Source organism: Mangifera indica, unplaced genomic scaffold, assembly GCF_011075055.1.
Source record: "Mangifera indica cultivar Alphonso unplaced genomic scaffold, CATAS_Mindica_2.1 Un_0060, whole genome shotgun sequence".
In the NCBI taxonomy this organism is placed as follows: Eukaryota; Viridiplantae; Streptophyta; class Magnoliopsida; order Sapindales; family Anacardiaceae; genus Mangifera; species Mangifera indica.
The window spans coordinates 106,062-126,466 of NW_025401152.1; the positions used below are offsets into that span (position 1 = coordinate 106,062).

A 20,405-nucleotide genomic window follows, 5' to 3' on the forward strand; every position below is an offset into this window, starting at 1 on the left:
TTATCCCTCTAAGCAAAACTACACCTACCCCTCAAAACGTGTATACTATACCCAAATTACTCCTACATGTGGGTTTTTCTACTTTTGCAAAATTCTAACTCAAAAGGTCAAATATTTCTTCAAATTAAAAAAAAAAAAAATTTGTCAACGCTCACACCCACTATTTCTTCAAATTTTTTTAAAAAAAAAAAATCACAATAGCTCTTAACAAACCATACTCGGTATTATACTCTTAACTTGAATTCACAATAATAATGAAAAATTGATCAAAGAAAGAGATTTAAATTAGACTTATTCATACTATAAGCAAGAACACATACCCTAAGAATTCTTCAAATTTCAAACTCAAATTCACATAAATTCTTGAAAAATATAAGAAATAGTGTATTCAAATGATTTCTTACTAGGATTAAGATGAATTTGTTGTCAGGTTTCATGATTTTAAGTGAATTTTAGTTGAAATTGAGATAAAGTTGAAAAGAAATCCTAATTTCTTTCGAGTTGAGAAATCCTAATTAAAGTAATCTAAAATCACTTGATGATACTTTCATTTAATTTCATCTCCTATTAAGGCTGGCTTGACTTCACTTCTGAAAGCAAGAATATCTTAAATTAATTCAACTTTTACTTTCATAGTCAAATTTGTTTTTGTTTACTCACAAATCCATATATACCCTACGTACCTTACTTTTCACATTCTGTTTTGATCTTATCCCACTTCCAGAAGACGAAGCATCTTTCACTTTATGAACTCTGCCCAAAGGAAGCCTCCGTTGGATGGCTAATTAAAGCAGATGCTTGTCAACTTTTTGCAGAGGGGATATCTTTTTTGTAAATATGCTGTTGCTTTGGCGCTAGTCCAATGTTTTCTCATTACAAGCATCTACTGAAATTCACCGTGAAACTTCCCTCAAGTTTCTTGAAAGTGATTTGCAGAATAAGAATAGTAGGAGGACGCAACTAATTGTCCAAATGGAATCGGCAACTTAGATATAAATTTGAAGGTCGAGAGTAAGTTGCATTCAAGCTTATCTCAGCATTTTCATAACTTTGCTTGCTCTAGATTGTAAGATCATCGTCAGAATGTCAAACACAAGTTTTCTCAATTTCCAGTATGGCCTTTCAAATAGAAAGTCCTCCAAAAAATCACCACCCCAGTTGAGCATCTCTACGGACAGGCAAATCTCTAGGGCTTCTTCACAAGTCATGCAACCAAATGTGCAGGAGATGAGAGCCGTCTTCGACAAATTTGACACTAACAAAGATGGGAAGATCTCTAGGAAGGAGTACAAAGCAGCTTTGCACTTGCTTGGTAAAGGAGTTGCAGAAGCTGAAGCTGCGAAATCCTTTCAGTTCGTTGACACTGATGGAGATGGGTTCATTGACTTCAAAGAGTTCATGGAAATGATGCAGGGCGTGGGAGAGGGGACAAGGAAAAGTGACATTCAAGCAGCGTTTCAAGTGTTTGATTTGAATGGAGATAAGAAAATAAGCGCTGAAGAGTTGATGGAGGTTCTGAGGAGAATGGGAGAAAGATGTAGCCTTGATGCTTGCAGGAAGATGATCAGAGGAGTTGATGCTGATGGGGATGGCTTTGTTGACATGGATGAGTTTTTCACCATGATGACTCGCACCATGAAAGTCACTTAGTGCCTAATTTTGCCATGTTTCTTCAGTCCTAATTAACTCAAATCTTCAACTTTTCTTCCCTTATGTATCGTATGTTTGTATCATGATGCTGAAATTTGTGCTATAAATTTCATTTTATGTCTTGAATACCGAAGTACCTATTAAAGCTAAACTTTCGTAAATCTGAATTGTTTTCTTGAACTCCACTGAATCGGATTCTTTCCAAAGTAAACATAGATCAGCTAACTGTTTAGCTATTGTATATGTAGATGATATGCTTTTAACTGGAAGAGATACAGGGTATATTCAAAACCTCTCAGTTTGCATGAAAAGACCTAGGAGAGTTAGACTACTTCCTGTCCATCTCCATTTGTTATGATGAAAGATGAAGTTAATATGAAATCAGTCAACCTAAGACAATAATATAAAAATAAATAAAGACGAGAAAACTGGATCTTGATTTCTTGAATAGAACCAAACAATAAGCCGAAACAATATCATGAATAAATACAACAGTAAAATTAGCGGAACGAATGCAGCCTGCTAAGTGTTAATACACGCAGCTAGCTTGGTGGGTTCTGATCATCGGGACATTCCTCCAACAACAGGAGCAATTGTGATTCCCCTGTTTTGTCTATCCATGTTTGCCTGCCAACCTTCATACACAAAAAATTTGATTAATCAATACATAAGAATGGATAAAAGAACAAGAGAAAGCTCAAATAGGTGAAATAATTAAACCAGTACATTGAAAATCTTCTCATTAATCAATGTATGACAAGAACACTACAGAAAATACCGTCTTACCAATACCCATATCAAAACCACGGTTCTTGAGCTCTCTATACTCTTGACAAAGAGCACATGGTTCACAGCAGAAGTGAGTTAAGCAATCGGCACATGGTGCCTCCTCCAAGTCATATTGCCCTCTTAATCTTGAACGGTAGAAACATGAGTACAAGCAAGATGAGCCCACAAAGCCCAGAAGAAGCCCATAAACTGCACCACTAGCTGCACAAGCTACACCAAGAGACTGAATGTTAGACCCATTAATCTGACAAGATCAAAACTGCATCTTCAGTAGCAATGGCAACAGAAAAAAACTTACATACGGCACCCTTGTTAACTATCTCAGCAATCTGCCCAAACGTAACACAAGGACAAAAGCAAGTAATCAAGCAGTTTGCTGGGTCATCACAACAGTGACAGAGACTGGTCGACCACCGTGTTCCGGTTGCAAGATTGGAAGGAGGGAAGGGTTGTCTAGGACGGATGTTCATGGCATCTGGTTGATACCCTTGTGAATATTTAGCATTGTCATAAGATGGAGGAGGATACATTTTTTTTTTTTTTCGATTTGAAGAAAAGTGATGGAAACTTGTATATGAAAAAGTAGTTTATGATAATATTCATATAACCTGAAGCTGATCTCCTAGATACTGCTGTCAATGTTTAACCAAGACACTCAAGGCATGCAGTCTAATTAAAATTTAGGTTTTTAAGTTTTAAAAAATTGAACGTTCATAGTACTTTCAGATTCATTGTTATTTTGCTTATTTCATAATATGGTTTATACAAATTCCAACGTGACAAATGGGTGACAAATTTCTATATCTTGGTGTCCATGTGAGTTGGAATCATTCATGCAAGTTGGGAATCTCACGATTTCCTTGAAATTGTTGATTGCAAATGCCAAAAAGAAGAAGTGTATGATGCCAAATCTTTATTCATTGACTTGGAAACACGGTGTTTCTGCGTGTGCAAAACGTTTTCATTTATAAAATACTTTAAAATTGATACAAAACGTTTTAAAAATTTTTGAAAATATAAAAATTTCGAAATACGTTTCTTTTCTTATTTTTTTAATTGATTAAAAATTAATTTCATGTTTTATTATCCTTCATAATATCAAATTATAATTTTTATTTCATCTTCTCTCTTCTCCGACATTTGAAACTTTTCTTTCTCGACATGTTAGAACTATGTTTGACTTCTTTAACTATCAATGAATACTTGAAAAATCAGTTTCATCAAATTTGATATATAATATTTGTATAATTGTTAATTGATAGATCAAATTGATTGAGTTAAGACTTTATTATCATTAAAAAATTATTATATTTTGTTAAATAAATAGAAATTGTTGTATTTTTTATAAAATTTAGTATTTATAAAAAAAAAAAAAACTTTATATTTTTCATATATATATGTTTTCTCACATCTCCAATTCCTATATTTTTCAAAAAAAAAAAAATGTTTTAGTGTTTTTATTTTCATATTTTCGCATTTTCGTTTTTACGTTTTATAGTTGATTGAGTATTTTACAACAAGTGCATATATATATATATATATATATATATATATATATATATATATATATATATACACACACACGTGTGTGTATGTATGTATGTATTAAAGTATTAAGTTTAGAGAAAATTTGATTCAAACCAAACTTCTTCTTATGGGGTATTCAACTTTTTCTTTTTTGATCAATTTGTTAGTGCATGCTGAGTCGGTAAAACGTCAAAGTAAAATTATTCTTTTGGACCAGCGAAGAGAGTGGATGAAAATGAAGGGCAAAGAGAAAGTAGGGAGTTCACATGTATGGTGGAAGGAAGGTAGAATACAAAATGATGATGATGGTATAAAAGAGAAAGAGCAAGAAGATAGAGAAGATTCGAGTACGAAATATAAACGAAATTTCATTATCTTGTTCTATCCAGGTGGCCATGTGCTCCAATCCCGCCAACCTAGTCCTTTCCGCCCCACTTTAGTCAAAACCCTCTTGTGAACCAACCTTATTCTCTTAAACTCATCTATGTCGAATTTATTTTCAGATCAAATTAATCATATCAAATAAATAAATTTTAAATACAAAGATTGATCCCAGTGAATCTCGAATTCAAGCTTTTTCTCACTGGAGGATTTCATATTCATTACCTTCCGAAGGGTTGTTTAGTCGTGACAAAAGATGTTGTCTGCTAATGGGACACGTTTTGTTTTTTCAATTTTGTCCCAAAGACCTGTATTTTGGCCTGGTTTACGTGTTTGTTTCTTTTCTTTTTGACCGTTTCCCATATTCTTCTCTTCTCAGCCTATGCCTAGACATAGCCCAGGCCAGGACAAAATAACACTGCTTCAACCTTACACTACATAACAAATTAGCCCTGAATCTGTCTTTGATTTCTATCTCTACTGTTACAAACATCCCAATCCTTTGCCCCATATAATTCACGAGTTTCACGGTTGAGCTTGTGTCACGTTGGCAAAACTGTGAGTTTATCCATCTAAGTAATATGGATGGAGCCCCCATGTAAAAGAAAAAAAAAAAAAAACAATGTACTCCCCATTGTTATTTGCGTTGCACCATCTTTAAAAAAGCTTCTTTTTTCTTTTAACCTTCAGCCCCCGGCGCTACCCCACCTAACTCGTTGAATTGATCACCCTGTGTCAACTGATCCTTGTTTATAGGCATATAATCTGTAGGAAATCACCACGTGGCACAACCCCATTTGATTGACCATCTCTAAAAAGCTTCAAAACATGTGAGTGACAGACAACCGTGTCTTTTCAACTGTAAGTTAAATATTAGGGGAAGGCTGAAGAGAATTAGAGGGACTCTAATTAAGATTAGGGAAATTAGATACAACATGTCTGTATTTACCAACTTAACCATCAAAACAAAACATTGAAATGATTATAAAGGGTAACTCCCTGGATTCTTTCCAGCATTCAGTACATGTGGGAAAAAGTTTCCATCTTGAATTCACAGATACCCACATACAGTTTGACTCTGTAAATGACAATTTCTGAACCTCCATATCTTAAACCAAATTTAACTCATTCTACAATACTAACATGGTTGAGATATAATTATCAGAGACTAAAATTTCCAACCTATACTTGCAATATTCTTGATACTACTTTTTTATAAATTAGTCTTATATGTGTTTATATTATAGTTTAAAATAATTGGTTTCGTTGTGTTTTGAGTTCATAAAAAAAACGTGCAATATTCTAGATATTACTTTCTTATAAATCAGTGTTGTATGTGTTCATATTATAGTTTAAAATAATTGGTTTTGTTGTGTTTTGAGCTCATCAAAGAAACGGCTCAACTCTTGACTAATTTGTATATGGATATCTAATCTCTTTTCAATATGTCATTGGGTATATTGTGCACACGCCATAATTAGAGCATCCCCAATAATAAACAATACACCCACAAAACTTACAATCACGCATACTCACATTTAAACACCTATATCAATTATATTTATCTAAGCCCTTGTCACATCTATCAATCGTAAGTCGTGACATAATGAGAGATAAAAACAGAAGGTGTTGATTTTCAAATCAAGTGAAAGAAAAATTTTCAATTAGAGATTGTAAGATATAAATAGGAAGTGTGGGTATTTTTCCTGCAATAATTTTGTTTCATAACGAGTAAACCTCATTTAAAGACAACTCCAATGATCGGTGTCATCTCAAAATGTCACACGAGATTTAAACCATTACTTTTATTATCCCATTAATCCTTTGATATCACCAACTCGCTCACTATTAATTAATTAATTTACTTACAAGTCAAAGTTCAGTCAAGGAAATGCAAACTCTCCACTGGACTGGACTCTGTCACTGTGCCCTTCTGTCAGTCTTTCTCTCTCTCTTTAAAAAAAAATAAAAAAAAAACCTCCAAAGCATTCACTTCTTCTAAACCCTGATACTCTTCAATCTAACACTGTTGTTGCCATCTCTCCTTTAATCTGGCTACATCATTTCTTCGTTATATCTCACCCTATCCATCAAAAAATGATGTTCATCTTTAGCTTGACCCACTTGTGATTATAAACTCTTATCCTTTTCCCTTTCTATGCATGGTTTTTACCGATTCATAACGTTTAAATGTATTACTACATTGTTGATGACTTGGGAAACTGAGCACACTGCATACAGATGGTTGCTTTTGACTATAACTGCAGTTTTCTGTTATGGGGAAACAGTTCGTCAAAGTTGCCCTAAATTTGTGAAAAATGTGCTCTACTTGATATTACTTTATGATTTTTACCATTGGATTTTGCATATTTATTATCTGCATTAAATCTTATTCTGGCTTAACTCTAGAGTCTACCCATATTGTTTGGACCTATATAGACCTATATATAAGGACTGAGAAAGTCTAAATTTAATTTAATTTCAATTTCAATTTCACAAACAGTCATTGAATTTACACTGACAAATGGTTTCATATATAAATTTTCATTTGCATTTTAACAACTTCTTGGAATCTTCGTATAAGCTTTCAACCCTTTGAGAAAAATCCAAGAGAAAAGAGTATTGTTTGATTTTAGATAAAAATGTTAACTTCCCTTGCTCTTAAGGGGTGGTTTTAAATAGTAAAAATTGTGGTTTGAATTTAAGAATCGTTGATATCAAGATAAAATAAAATTTTTAATAATTGTTTAGATCAATCATTGATTCAGAGTTTTATTTACCTGGTGTAGTCAATCAAACTTTACTGTAGACAGATTGGTCCAAATAAGATTTTTTATCATTAAAAAAAAAACTTTCTTTAGTTATCCCCACTTGACCCTTGAGAATTTTTTATAAAAAATAGTTTGAATAACAAAAATAAGAATAACAAATAATCAAAAATGTGTAAATTTGAAATTTTTTTAAGACATTAAGATCATACTCTCATCATATAACATAAAACCAATTATTGAACCATGGGTTATCTACTTAGTATAGTTTAACGATCAAGGATTAGTCCTTAAAAAAATTGAATTAGTTTATTTAATAGAATAATATATGGTAAAAAGAAATATAAAGAGTGTTTCTTGGTAACTTCACATAAGTCCAAGCATGTTCAAAAGTAAAAATTTTGAGGCTGAATCTTCAAAGTTGGTCATCATGGACTGACATTACCGTGCCATGACAAAACATCACATCATGTCATGACAAGCATGAATGCAAAACAGCCATACATCAAGCTAAGAGCTACCTCCTCTCTCCCCATTGGATATAAGTACAATCCCCTACTGGGTAACTTGTAATAGTGCAGGGGTCCCTTGCAGAATTTATTAGGGTTTCTTTCCGGGTTTTTTCCTTTGCTTCTTTTCATGCTGTTTTGAAATCTCATGGCATGTACAACTCCGAGCACAAAGGTCACTGCTCTCCAATGAGCCCAAGAATCTCCTTCTCAAATGACTTTGCTGAGTCTCAATACATGATGAAGCAAGAGAGGAGCACAAGAGAGGCTCCAGTCTCCTCTGACTTTGAATTTTCTGTCACAAACGACTCAATGATGAGTGCAGATGAACTTTTTTTCAAGGGTAAGCTTTTACCATTTAAAGACAACTGCAACAATCAAATGCACAGGACTTTGAGGGAGGAGCTTCGTGCTGAGGAGGATGATGATAGTCAAGTATCATTGAAGCCCCCAAAAGGCTATTCTACAAGATGGAAGGGATTTCTGGGTCTCAGGAGAACCCACATTGGCTCCAAGAAAGCTGAAAAGAGTGATGGGGCAATAGGGAAAGCTGATGAAAGTAAAAAGTCCATTTTTGCTCATGAGGATGCCCATGTTACGACCAACACTTCAAAGGTAAGACCATAAACATTCATATGTAAAACTTTCTATATATATTTTTTAATCACTTTCCTCACTGTGGTTTGGTGTTATTATGCAGGAGCTTCCGAATGAAGGAGGGTCAAGTAGCAGGGATTTTGACATTAGAATATAGTTCTCTTGTCCAAGGTGGATGTCGTAGAGATGGGGAACAAATTTTATAGAGGCTGGTGGGATTCAAGCATTTTCTACTACTTTTAGCAGAGGTTCTGATAGATTTAGATTGTCTTAATCATGTTAGAGGGTTGGTTTTAACTGGGTTTCATTTAGAGTTTAACTGTCTGTTTTTCCATTATATGTTAGCTAGAGACGCTATTGTTTTGGCTGATTTTTGTACAAAATGTTGGGAGTTGAAGAACTTCTTCTGTATGAGGTGAGGCACAGAGTTAGAAGTCTATCTTTATGTTGTAGTCGGATCTAGTTTTGTAATTTCTTTGACTTGGATCTTTCTATCATTACAATTATTGGGAGATGTATTTTTTTGACATGATGACTGGGGAACCAATTTTCTAATTTTACATTTTCTGTTTTTGTCATCCACTACTTATTCAAGGCTTTACTGGATATGTTCGTATTAAAATTACCCGAAAAAGCCTTATTTCAGTCAGAGCACTCCTGAAGGGATCACATTAAACAGGAGAGAAATCCTGAATTAAATGATTAGTCTTATAGTCTTTAAATCAAAAGTTCAACCATTAATTTATCGCCGGTGGGTCTTAAACCCATACTATCACACTTAAAAGATTTTTTTTTCCCCTGCCACTCAAATTACCCACGAAAGTCAAATGTAAATTGGTGATCTCTGTTGCTAGACTTTGAAGCAAGAATTCAGATATTAGATACCCAGCATGAGAAGCAATCAACTAACCGGCGGTTGCTCTTGATTCTTCTTCAAAAGCGCACGGAAATTGTCATTTCAGCTTCATACATGAATCTACTACCAACCTGCGTGAGAAGATTATCCCCTTGAGACAATGTTCATATTTTTGGTTGAAGCCAAGATCACTCATTTCATGTGAAAATTTTGAGGAACCAATGCCGCCATCTTGCACGGAAAAATTCATATCAGTAGATAGAACACAATGAGAATGAAAAAGGATACCCTATATCACAAATCCCCGGAACGGTTCATGCGATTTGTGCTAACAATACAACTACCTAGTAATCCTGTATCAGACCTACCACACGAAGCAGGGGTTTCCTTGGTGTTTCAAATACGAAGGGGCAGTCATCAACTCATCGGTACATAATCAAAAAGCATAAACAAGGATATAAAAGAAAAAAATACAAATAAAAATAAAAAATAACTAACGCTCAGGTATAGAGTATAATATCACCATGGGGCATTAACCACTTCCTGGAATTTGAGCTCATATATCTCAGCTTTTGACTTCAGAATATCAAGATCGGCACAAAAATTTTCACAGGCACCTTTCAATTCCTCAAGCCTTGCCTCAATATTACTTATTTCATGTTCGGCCGTAGCTTGTTGAGCTTTAGCTTCTATATACCTCCTTGTGTCTATGGCACCTTCTGATTCAAAAGCAAGATTCAGAAGCCGACGTACCCGAGCACGTAAGAATCTAACATTCATGCCCAGAAGTTCAAAGGCTTTCAGAGTCTTGTCCCACATAGCAAATTCATCACTTGAGGTACTAAGGTTGCAAGCTCTTACAGCATCCGCAATGTTAACAGTTTCATAAATAATTCCGCCAATCAACTTAAAGTTGATGCCCTGGATAAGACTGTCATGAAGAAATGCATTTCGAGTGCGGCAAAGCTCATAGTACTTACACCGTATATCTTCTGAAAGCTCAGAATCTATAAGTGATCCATCCACAAAGATGTTGAAATTGTCTAAACTAGTGACATCTTTAAACTGAACAGCAGGTGCAGATAATTTGAAGCCTTCCAGAACTTCAGAACCAACCTCTTCGCTATCATTTTCAGATTGTTCCGCTGGCTGTCCAATATTAGAAGCTGATTTCGACCGTCCAGTTTTTTTATTCTTCTTCTGGACAACTGCTAATGAGAGAGACTTCTGGCGTTTCCTCTTTGTAATCTGATTCGGTACTACATTCATTTCTGAATTACTTTTCTCGAAGTTCGGATCTAACAAACAAGGCCAATGTAGAGATGTAAGAAGTTATGCTGAAATAAAATAAAATCAAAAAGGTAACAAAAGATATATCTAGCAACTTGCCTGCTTCATTTTGTTTGGTATGAGCATCCAAATTTAGAAGGCCAAGAGCCCCATCAACTTCAGAAAAATCATTTGCCCTAATTATATACACCTACAAAAACAAAGTAAATATCTTTATAGAATACCAACAAAATTAAAATGGATATTCAGTATTCACCATCACATATAAAATATCATCAAACTTGAACCGCTTAACCTCCCACTCCTCTAACAACTCAGAAATCCAGTCTTAAAAAATGTACTATTCAAACAAAAATTTAATATGTGAAAGCTTTTGAAAATATAAAAATACGCCTCTTTGGAGTCTAGATAACAGGCAGAGCTGCTTCAATTTCTTACTACTTGCAGCTTCCCTCTTTTCAGAAAGAGAGAATATAGATGACTAGATATCCCAATATTTCAGTCCTTTTCTTCAACTTTCTTGTTTACTATATGTGACTCTTTTTCCAAAAAACTTCTTTATTTTTTTTGAAAATGCGTGTGCCACTTCATTTTTTATTCAACTTTGCAGTATGCTTTATGCTCAAAATGACCCCTTGTGGCTTTAAACACTGGTAGCTTCTGGGCTACAGTGATTTAGACTTGAGAAATTAATTAAAATAAGCAAAAATCTGTCCGTTTATACATTTTTTGGCCAACATAAAAAAGTTTCATCAAACTAAACAAACACTAATTTTTTTACCCTTATATTGAAAAACCAAGTAAAAATATTTTTTCTGAGAATGTGCATCAGTTTATGGTGGTTACGATGGTGGCTACGGATTTTACAGTGAAACCCTAAATATGTCAAATTATGTATATGGATGTTTTTGAATGTTTCGAATGGTATAAAATGATGTAGTTTCGATGTTAATGGATGTCTGGACATATAGCCGTTGAGAGACAAAAGCACGCAAATTTATAGTGCCGCGCAAACTGCGCAAATTGTGTAAACACTGTTTACATCACGCAAACACTGTTTATATCGTGCAAAAGCAGATATCATAGTCTGTAAACAGGATTTTTGCTCGATTTTGCAAGCGGTTTGAACAGTGTTTGCGAGGTGTAAACAGGATTTGCGCAGTTTGCGCGGCACTGTAAATTTGCGCGCTTTTGTCTCTCAACGGCTACACTTCCAGACATTCATTAACATCGAAACTACATCATTTTATACCATTCGAAACATTCAAAAACATTCATATACATAATTCGACATATTTAACGTTTCACTGTAAAATCCCTAGCCGCCATCGTAACCACCATAAACCGACGCACATTTTCAGAAAAAATATTTTTACTTGGTTTTTTAACATAAGGGTAAAAAGGGTAAAAAAATTAGTGTTTGCTTAATTTGGTGAAACTTTTTATGTTAGCCTAAAAACGTATAAACGGATAAATTTTTGCTTATTTTAATTAATTACCCTTTAGACTTCTACATCCAAATGGCTCACTTCTTTTCCCCCATCTAAGCAAGCAATTCAGTTGTCCCTGTTTGCCCACCCTTAAAGATTGATAGAATGCATTATACTCAACAATCTCTATGGAAACAGACGACGCATAATGGAAACCTTTAGCAGGCAAAAATCAATGTCTGTTCAAAAAGATCCAACACATTATTTTGTTGTCCCAACAATCAGATAGTAACCACTAGGCACTCCAATACCCTTGAAGTACCTATATGCTACTAATAATTAAGTTTAGAAATCACAAAACTGAAGCAAAGGCAATAATTTCCCTGCAAATGATTGCATTCAGATAAACTATAGGAAGCCATGTGGATTCTTTCATTGCAAATCAATCTATACCAATCAACCCTGAAAAATAAACTAGATGTGCAAGGTGCCTCAACCTCATCATGGTCTAACCTATCTTTTTTATTAACTAATGATTCAAAGCTACCAACAATCCAGTCCATATATTCAGCACCAATACCTTATGCACTTATTCTGCAATCCTTCATTCTATTAAAGACTATCTTACAAGAATCATTAGGCAACTTCTATGTCTGTAGCAAAAAGTAACACAATACTGCTATTTCAATCACACTTGGCTGTCAAATTAATGTAAAGATCCAGTCTCTCAGATGAATCTTTGGACATGGACATCCTAAATGAGTTCTCGAATTGGGTAACAGATACTAACACAACTGGGGAATTTTCATTCTGTTCACAATGTTTTGCTTTTAACAGGCTATAGACCAATCTTTATACAGCTATTTAATCATATATAAAAATCACATTAAAAATGACCTTGTCATTAAAATTAACCGAGTTCGGAAAAAATGATCACATCATAAGAAAAATGATCATAATATTATGACTAATGAATATCACAAATATAGAAAAATAACATTGTGCTGATGATTTTATAGGATATGCAGGCATGGTTGTTGAATCTATGTAGATGTTTTCTCCTCATCAGATAGCACATTGGTTGATTCTTTTAGCATGATGCATGATCACTTAGCAAAACTAGGGTTCATCACCAGAATAGACTACAATATAGACGTTAATTTTACCCAAGCACTCATGAAAATGATCAGCTATGTTAGCCCCAGGAAACCTGCAAATATCAGCCCTGAGCAGATGTTTGTAGTGGACCTTTATGTAGATTTGGTCCCAAGGATTTCTAGGGCAAAGCTCAGAATGGAAGGTCAATCTGAGCTCAACTCATAGGCAGAAAAAAATAAACATGTATGTTGTAAGATAGTAAACTGAGCTAAGCAAAACTATCATACAGGAAGTAGCATGCAAAAATGGATTTGTTGTTTAGAAACTTATCACTTTATTCCTCCAAAGGCCTAAATATGTGAAAACTATAAGTTTTTGTCAAGAAATTTTACTCTATTCTAAAGATGGCAATGCATTCATTCACATGCTTTAGAACCAAAGAAAACCATTTTGGATTTATGGTATTGATTTACAATGAACGCTTAAGATTTAACCAAAAGAGCATAGATGTGACATTAGAATCATAATTGTAAACAAAAGAGTAACCTGGACAAGGACCTTTAAAGATACCTACATAAGCATCAAGGACCTATTTGGATTAGAACATGTGAGCTCAGTGCTTCTCCCAGCTTCAACAATATTTAAGGTAATTGTTCTAGACTCCAACTAAGCATAATTAATATGTTTTTTCAGAGCAAAGCAAATTTTCACAAATCTCCCTGAGACCGTATCTCCTCTAGCAAAACTGTACATCCATGGTGATGTTTCAGAACAAAGATTCTATAACAAAAAAAGGATAATCCTGCCTTATTTACTGATAAATTCACGAATCAAGCATAAATGACCTAGACCATTGAATTTCTGCTTTCTATCATATCACTAACAATATGTACTCCTTAATAAATTTATCTAAAACAGGAGAAAGCCTGCAATTCAGAAATCTCCAGCCTGCACGTCAATAATCCAGATGGAGTGCATCCTCGCTTCTCCAATCTTTATCCAATCTACTACTTGCTATAATTATAATGAAAAGCTCACATGACCATCACTTATGCCTTTTGTTCCATCCATTTTTTTTTTTTTTTTTTAAGTAATGCACTACCAATCTAAAGCTAATCAACTGTTTCCAACATTATCAAGGATTCAACCAATATGAGCATCTTTCTTATATTCTGATCATGTTCACTTCTAAGCAGATCTATGCAGATTATCTTTCATTCCCCTAATGAAATAATTAAAAATCAATTTTGTTTAGCAAACACAAATCTGCAATGTATTATTATTTTCTTAATCCCCCCTAGCATAATATAGATAAGTTAGGCGGACAATATAGGAAATCTTATGATTTGCTGCTATTTTGTATACAAATAGATAAGGTTTTTTTTTTTTAAAATGAAAGTAGCTATACAAATAATCAGCGTAAACAAAAGAGAAGTAAAATAAGCTCTCACCTTGAATTTAAGAGGTCCAATTAATTGGAAGACCAAAACATCTCCCTCAAGCAAATTATGGCCAGTTGAAAACTGCCTCCAACCAGCACTCAATCCTGTCTTTTCAGCAAAGTATTTTGCCTCATATAGTTCCCCACATTCATCTTCTAAAACAACGTTGGCATCCTTGGAGCGTAAGTGTGACTTACAAAACTGTCCTGGAAGCCCCTGTTGAAGAAAAAAAACTGTAACTCACATAAAGCTCTGGTGCCACTAATTATGCCTCTTGCCTACTTCAAATTTATGCATCATGAGCCTTACCATCCAAAAACAACTAGCAACATGTGATCTGACCATAGATTTGGCAAAACTAGGGTATTGAGGCTCCAGATTTGACCGAACTTCTTCTGCCCTAATCATAGCAGCTGACTTAACTTCAGCATGAGGACATGGTCTGTCAACTGGATCCTTATTTTTCTTACAGCTTCAAATTGAACACAAAGGCAACCGTTATCAACAAACACAAAGCTGACCAATTAAAAAGTGAGGGCATAGATATCACAGATTCTTTGCTAACCTCTTACACTTCCCTCCAGATTCAGCAACTGCCTGTTCACATAATGAAATATTCCATTAGTTTAACAATAGCAATACATCATGCCACTGGATTAATGAATTCCCAATTAGAACAAACCCCTTTTAATCCAATCTTAAAGAGGCACCAAAAACTCCAACTAATGAAAATCAACAAAATCATTCCGCCATTCAATAAAAATCCCATAAAACAACAATTTAAGCTGAAGCATATACAAATTTTTCAAATTAGTAGCCATTCAATGTCAGCACCCTAGGAGCCCAACCAAAAAAAAAAAAAAAAAAGGAAAAGAAAAGAAAAGAAAATTGTAGACACCGAGAGTTGGGGCTAGTCTGAATCGTTCAACTTTTTATTTTAATGTTTCGATGCCAACACTCCCAAACAAACTATGTAATTAGGGCACATTTCTAACAACAATACCGCTTACGAAACTAAATACCATAAGCAAATAAGAAACAGCTACAGGCATTCTTACCTGCTTGATTGTGGGCTCAGATTGAGTCTTCTTGAACTTTAATATGATTTTTTCTTTCTTCTTCGTTGACTTTATCGGTTCATCCTGTTAAAATTTCAGCAATTCAAGTAAACAACGCAGAATTCACATACAAAAACAACATTACAAACCTGAGATACTTTTCCTGATAAGAGATTTACCGCGGTGAAGATTTTCTTAGGTTTGCGCTTGCGTTTTGGCTTGGTTGAGTTAGAGAACGATAGTTGGGCCAGCGTGGCTTCGTCTTCAGCTCTTCTAAGTTCCGCGGATTTCTCGTGATGCGACGCCGAGTTAAGCTGTTCTTCTACAACTTCCATTTTGACATCGAGATCCATTTTGAACAACTTCTAACTACAAATCGAACAATGACGGGAAGAAATAAGAAACCAGAGACCGGGTCGAGTCATTTATATTGTCATTCGGGTTTTTTGTGTGTTGAAGTTGGAGAGTTAAACAGAAATACAATTGAAATGAAAGCCTAAATTGAGAGTGCGGAATTTCCTTGAGGCCCACCCAAGGTTCAGTGTACCCTGTCCCACCCATTAAGTTTCAAAATTCAAATACTTACGTATCAATGGTCAAAGTTAACAAAATTCATTAGTTTTAAGAATAAAATTATTATTTAATTAGTGATTTTAAAAAGTAAAACTTTATATCATTTTCACTTCTAAATTCTAAAAATTAACAATTTCTTTCTATGTTTAAATTTTGAAAAGTTATATTTTCTCCTGTTAGATTTTCATTCCTTCAGTAAAATTTCTCTTCCTCTTATGGCCAAACTGCCCCTTCTCCCCTTCTCTGGACATCCCTTTCTCTAGTTAGACGAAAATGGCATCTTCATCTCTAGACAAAGATAATACAATTGAAATGAAAGCCTAAATTGAGAGTGCGGAATTTCCTTTAGGCCCACCCAAGGTTTAGTGTACCCTGTCCCACCCATTAAGTTTCAAAATTCAAATACTTACCTATCAATGGTCAAAGTTAACAAAATTCATTAGTTTTAAGGGTAAAATTATTATTTAATTAATGATTTTAAAAAGTAAAACTTTATATCATTTTCCCTTCTAAATTCTAAAAATTAACAATTTTTTTTTATGTTTAAATTTTGAAAAGTTATATTTTCTCCTGCTAGGTTTTTATTCCTCCAGCAAAATTTCTCTTCCTCTTATGGCCAAACTGCCCCTTCTCCCCTTCTCTCGACATCCCTTTCTCTAGTTAGACAAAAATGACATCTTTATCTCTAGACGAAGATAAATTGTATTTGTCTCTAGATAAAAATGTTTTCGTCTAAAGATGAAGACAATTTGTCTCTAAATGAAGACATTTTTTTTGGTCTAGAGACGAAGACACTAGAGAATATGGCATTAGGAAGGACACCATCGGTGGCGAAATAAGAGAGGTCACGATCAAATTCCAGTTGTAGAAGAATGATGGTTAAAAATGAAATTCTACAAGAAAAATATAATTTTTTAAAACTTAATATTGAGAAAAATTATTAGTTTTTCTCGTGTTTAAGTGGAAAATTATATAAATTTTTTATTTTTTTTAATATCACTAGTTAAATAACTATTTAATCTCTATAACTAATTTATTTTATTAACTTTAATAACTCATAAGTAAATATTTTGATTTTTAAAATTTGGCTGATGAAACTTGGGGAATACAGTAAACCTTGGGTGGAAATAAGTCTTTTAGCCTTTTATTTATTTATTTTTAATGTTTCCTTTTTAATGACTCTACACGTCGTGTTAATTTAAGTTGGTTCAAAGTCTAAACATTGGTAAGAAATTATTTTTAAGTTTAAAGAGGGGTCAAATGATATTCCCACCCTAGCTTTCATGAAACTTGGAATGTGACATGTAAAATTTGAAAAGTCCATTTATTCATTTGTCATCAATTTTTGCTCATGAAAATGGTTATGCAAAAATGTATGAATGTCATTTTATGTTGACATAAAAACAATTTGAAAATATTAAAGAGTGAAAGGTGTTTGTTTCTTCACTGCATCATTCAACCAAAGCAAAAATGAACAAATTGTTCAAACTAATTTGTTTGATCAATATGAAACGTCTAAATCATACTTTGATCACCAACTCAATTTGCTTCTTTGTGAGCTTCCAGCCATTGATGTTTATGTGTGTTCATGATAATGTAGTGTGCCACGATCTTGGCCCTCCCAAATAACCAATGAAAGATGTTGCTCTTGGTCATACATGATTGATAAATTCATTGGATCAAAATAACTTATCAATGGTTCCACAAGATCCATTTTAGAATAATTGTATGAAGAATGTAATTGAAAGTCAAATATACAAAAACAACCATCAACGAAGAAATTGTCCAAGATATAGTAAGGGGAAGATGAGACATAGAAGATTAGGGTTTTCATTGTCAGTTTCAAAGATTGGGGATTTTGGCAAGGATGAACAACATCATCATTCTCATATCTGGACGTTATGATGTATGTTGTTTTATCCATTTATATTTTTGGGAATGTGATCAAAAGAAAATAAAAATACGTCCCTGTGTAATACTCTTCATGATGTCTGATAACATGGGAACAACACAAAAACTATCCGTTGATTTGTTTTTGTGATGTTTTGGCAATTAGGAAGGCAAACGATGTATGCATCATAGAGGCGTCTAAACTTTAGCACCAATGACTTTGGGATCTTTATAATCTCATAGCTCTTGTAGTTGTTGCTATTGTGGGTGGTTGGGTGGACATACTGATGGTGATTAGAATGCATTGTTGATGGTGAAGTTGGAGGAAGGGGCACTAAGGAGAAAAGAAATAAAAAAATTGAAGGTAATAGTAAAATAAAAAATATAATTATATTTAAAATTATTTTGTGGTATTTTCATAGTTTTAATAGAAATAAGAATATATTTATAATTAATATTTACAATAAACGCATTGGTAATTTCCTAATTTCACTAAAAGGATAAAATAATAATTTATAGTAAAACAAAATATTTTTCACTAGCTGAAATAAATAATATAAATAAATAAATTTTTCAAACTTTAAAAATAAAAAACATTGGTGCATCAAAAGTTGGGTATAAAAATCATTTTAACTTAAAAGAGGTTGTGGAAAATTGAAGTAAGAAGTGAGGTATAATCGATATTTCGTTCTAATTTGTAATTTTTAAATGATTTTACCTTTTTTATTTAAATGATAATTTTATTTTCAATTTTTTTAAAAAAAAAAACTATATTTCCTTGTCATTTATTGGATTTTGTTATTAAAATTTGTCAAAGATGCAAGAAAAATATCCCCTCAAAACTTTATTAAATATATATTTTCACCATGGATTTATATCAATTTTAGGGTTAATAATTATAAAAAAATAAATTTAAAATAGTCATCGAACAAAATTCATCATCAACAAACTAGTTAAGTTTAGTTTTAGGCAAATTACATCTGGATTTGACCAAAATGGTATGTTGGTGTAATTTCAAGCAATTTTCAACCACTACATTTTTCCAATAAGAAGTCATCTACATGCCATGGAAATCACCTACGATAATCCAAAAATGACTCCTAAAGCAATGGCGCAAATGAGACCAAATAGATAACCTACCAGGGTGGATAACTCGTAGAAAAACTTTCAATCTAGATAAACAAATCATAGCCAATAAAGAGCCATAACAATCCCAACCACCACAATAAACTTACCATGTGTGCATGCACAACATATAATTTAAGTGAAAACGTCATCATCATACTTTACAATAAAACAAGGGACTTTAATTGTTCACATATTATTCATTCGTGTAAAAAAGTGAAAAATTTTTGAAATTTTATTTATATTATATAAATAGATAAATTGTTATAAGGTCAAAATTACGTGATCAAATTTACAAGAAAGATACCCAAAAACTTTATTAGCCTTTATGTGATAGTATGCAATGACTAGTTGTGTCCCTATTTGCAAGTCAACCCAAAAGCAGCTAGAAATTGTTTTACAAAAAGAACTGGATCTCTAAGATCATGAAATCACATTCCATGTTTATCACCTATTGATATGAGATAGTTATCACAACATCATTATCTTCTATTTTAAAGAGATGATAATCATTGTCTTTTTATTTAAGATCTAAATATATCTTTTATATACTTGAACATTTCTTTTATCATAGAACAATATTATGTGTACTTATTTTTTGTACATAATTCATGTACACAATGATATGTCATAATGTAATTGGATAATTTTAAAATATGTGTTATCGTATGATAAAGAAATATCTAATCACATGATGACATCTCATCTGTGTACACAAATTGTGTATAAAAAATAGGTATACATAGTTTTATTGTTTGTCATAAAGGGAGGTCGAATTCTTTTTAATCAATTTCTCATATCATTTACATTCTCTTTTTCGAACTCTAGTAAGAGTAAGAAATAACATAATCGTAGACTGCCGAATAATGAGTCAAATCAGATTAACGACACTTTGATATCCATTATCTCAGTCTTTTTATTTTTTACTCTTACTGTTAAAGTTAGACCCAAACCAAAATTAGTTCGATTTCAAAAGTTGATTTAACTTGGTTTAGTTCGAATTCATTTAGCTCAAATTTGAATTGAGTTTAAGTTGAGAGGGTCAACTTTTTTTAAAAATCAAATCGAACTCGAGTTAGAGGAAGTTCGGATCATTTTTTGAGTTCGATTTGGTTCAAATTTTACTTGTGATTTGATTTGAATTAAGTTAAACAATCATTAAAATAATATCATTTTATCTATTATCAGATAAAACAATGTTGTTTTCTTAGTGGATTACGAATCCGAACCATAAATTCTAACAATTATTGAAGTCATTAACTCAATCCAAACCTGAATCGAACTCCAACTACCCTTAATTTTAACTTGTTAAATTGAATTGAACTATGTTTTACTTAAGCTAAATTCAAACCAAAGAATATTTAACCTGGCTCAACTCGTATTCACCCTACTTATTATAAGTACCACCATTTTCTTGCTTAA

General features: G+C 33.1%; 4 protein-coding genes across 5 annotated transcripts; 2 read left to right on the forward strand and 2 right to left on the reverse strand.

Moving 5' to 3' along the window:
* Nucleotides 1-777: 777 nt before the first annotated feature.
* LOC123207113 (calmodulin-like protein 30) lies at nt 778-1,783 on the forward strand. Its single transcript, XM_044624369.1, has one exon. The coding sequence runs from the start codon at nt 1,084-1,086 to the stop codon at nt 1,648-1,650; it is 567 nt and encodes a 188-aa protein (XP_044480304.1). The 5' UTR covers nt 778-1,083; the 3' UTR covers nt 1,651-1,783.
* A 281-nt stretch (nt 1,784-2,064) lies between these two features.
* Nucleotides 2,065-3,143, reverse strand: LOC123207114 (cell number regulator 1-like). Of its 2 annotated transcripts, none has more exons than XM_044624371.1 (3): nt 2,738-3,143; nt 2,437-2,640; nt 2,065-2,285 (listed from the first exon to the last, which is right to left on the reverse strand). In XM_044624371.1, the coding sequence occupies exons 1-3, from the start codon at nt 2,967-2,969 to the stop codon at nt 2,212-2,214; spliced, it is 510 nt and encodes a 169-aa protein (XP_044480306.1). In that variant the 5' UTR covers nt 2,970-3,143; the 3' UTR covers nt 2,065-2,211. The 2 variants fall into 2 exon arrangements, with proteins under 2 accessions (XP_044480306.1, XP_044480305.1); XM_044624370.1 differs by having other exon boundaries at nt 2,437-2,649; nt 2,738-3,137.
* A 4,529-nt stretch (nt 3,144-7,672) lies between these two features.
* Nucleotides 7,673-8,750, forward strand: LOC123207124. The gene is made up of 2 exons (XM_044624388.1): nt 7,673-8,239; nt 8,325-8,750. The coding sequence occupies exons 1-2, from the start codon at nt 7,778-7,780 to the stop codon at nt 8,376-8,378; spliced, it is 516 nt and encodes a 171-aa protein (XP_044480323.1). The 5' UTR covers nt 7,673-7,777; the 3' UTR covers nt 8,379-8,750.
* Nucleotides 8,751-8,911: 161 nt separating this feature from the next.
* LOC123207123 (B3 domain-containing protein Os01g0234100-like) lies at nt 8,912-15,863 on the reverse strand. Its single transcript, XM_044624387.1, has 7 exons — nt 15,575-15,863; nt 15,396-15,479; nt 14,903-14,934; nt 14,647-14,809; nt 14,347-14,553; nt 10,467-10,557; nt 8,912-10,375 (listed from the first exon to the last, which is right to left on the reverse strand). Exons 1-7 carry the CDS (start codon nt 15,746-15,748, stop codon nt 9,597-9,599), a joined length of 1,530 nt encoding a protein of 509 aa, XP_044480322.1. The 5' UTR covers nt 15,749-15,863; the 3' UTR covers nt 8,912-9,596.
* Between the last annotated feature and the right edge of the window lie 4,542 nt (nt 15,864-20,405).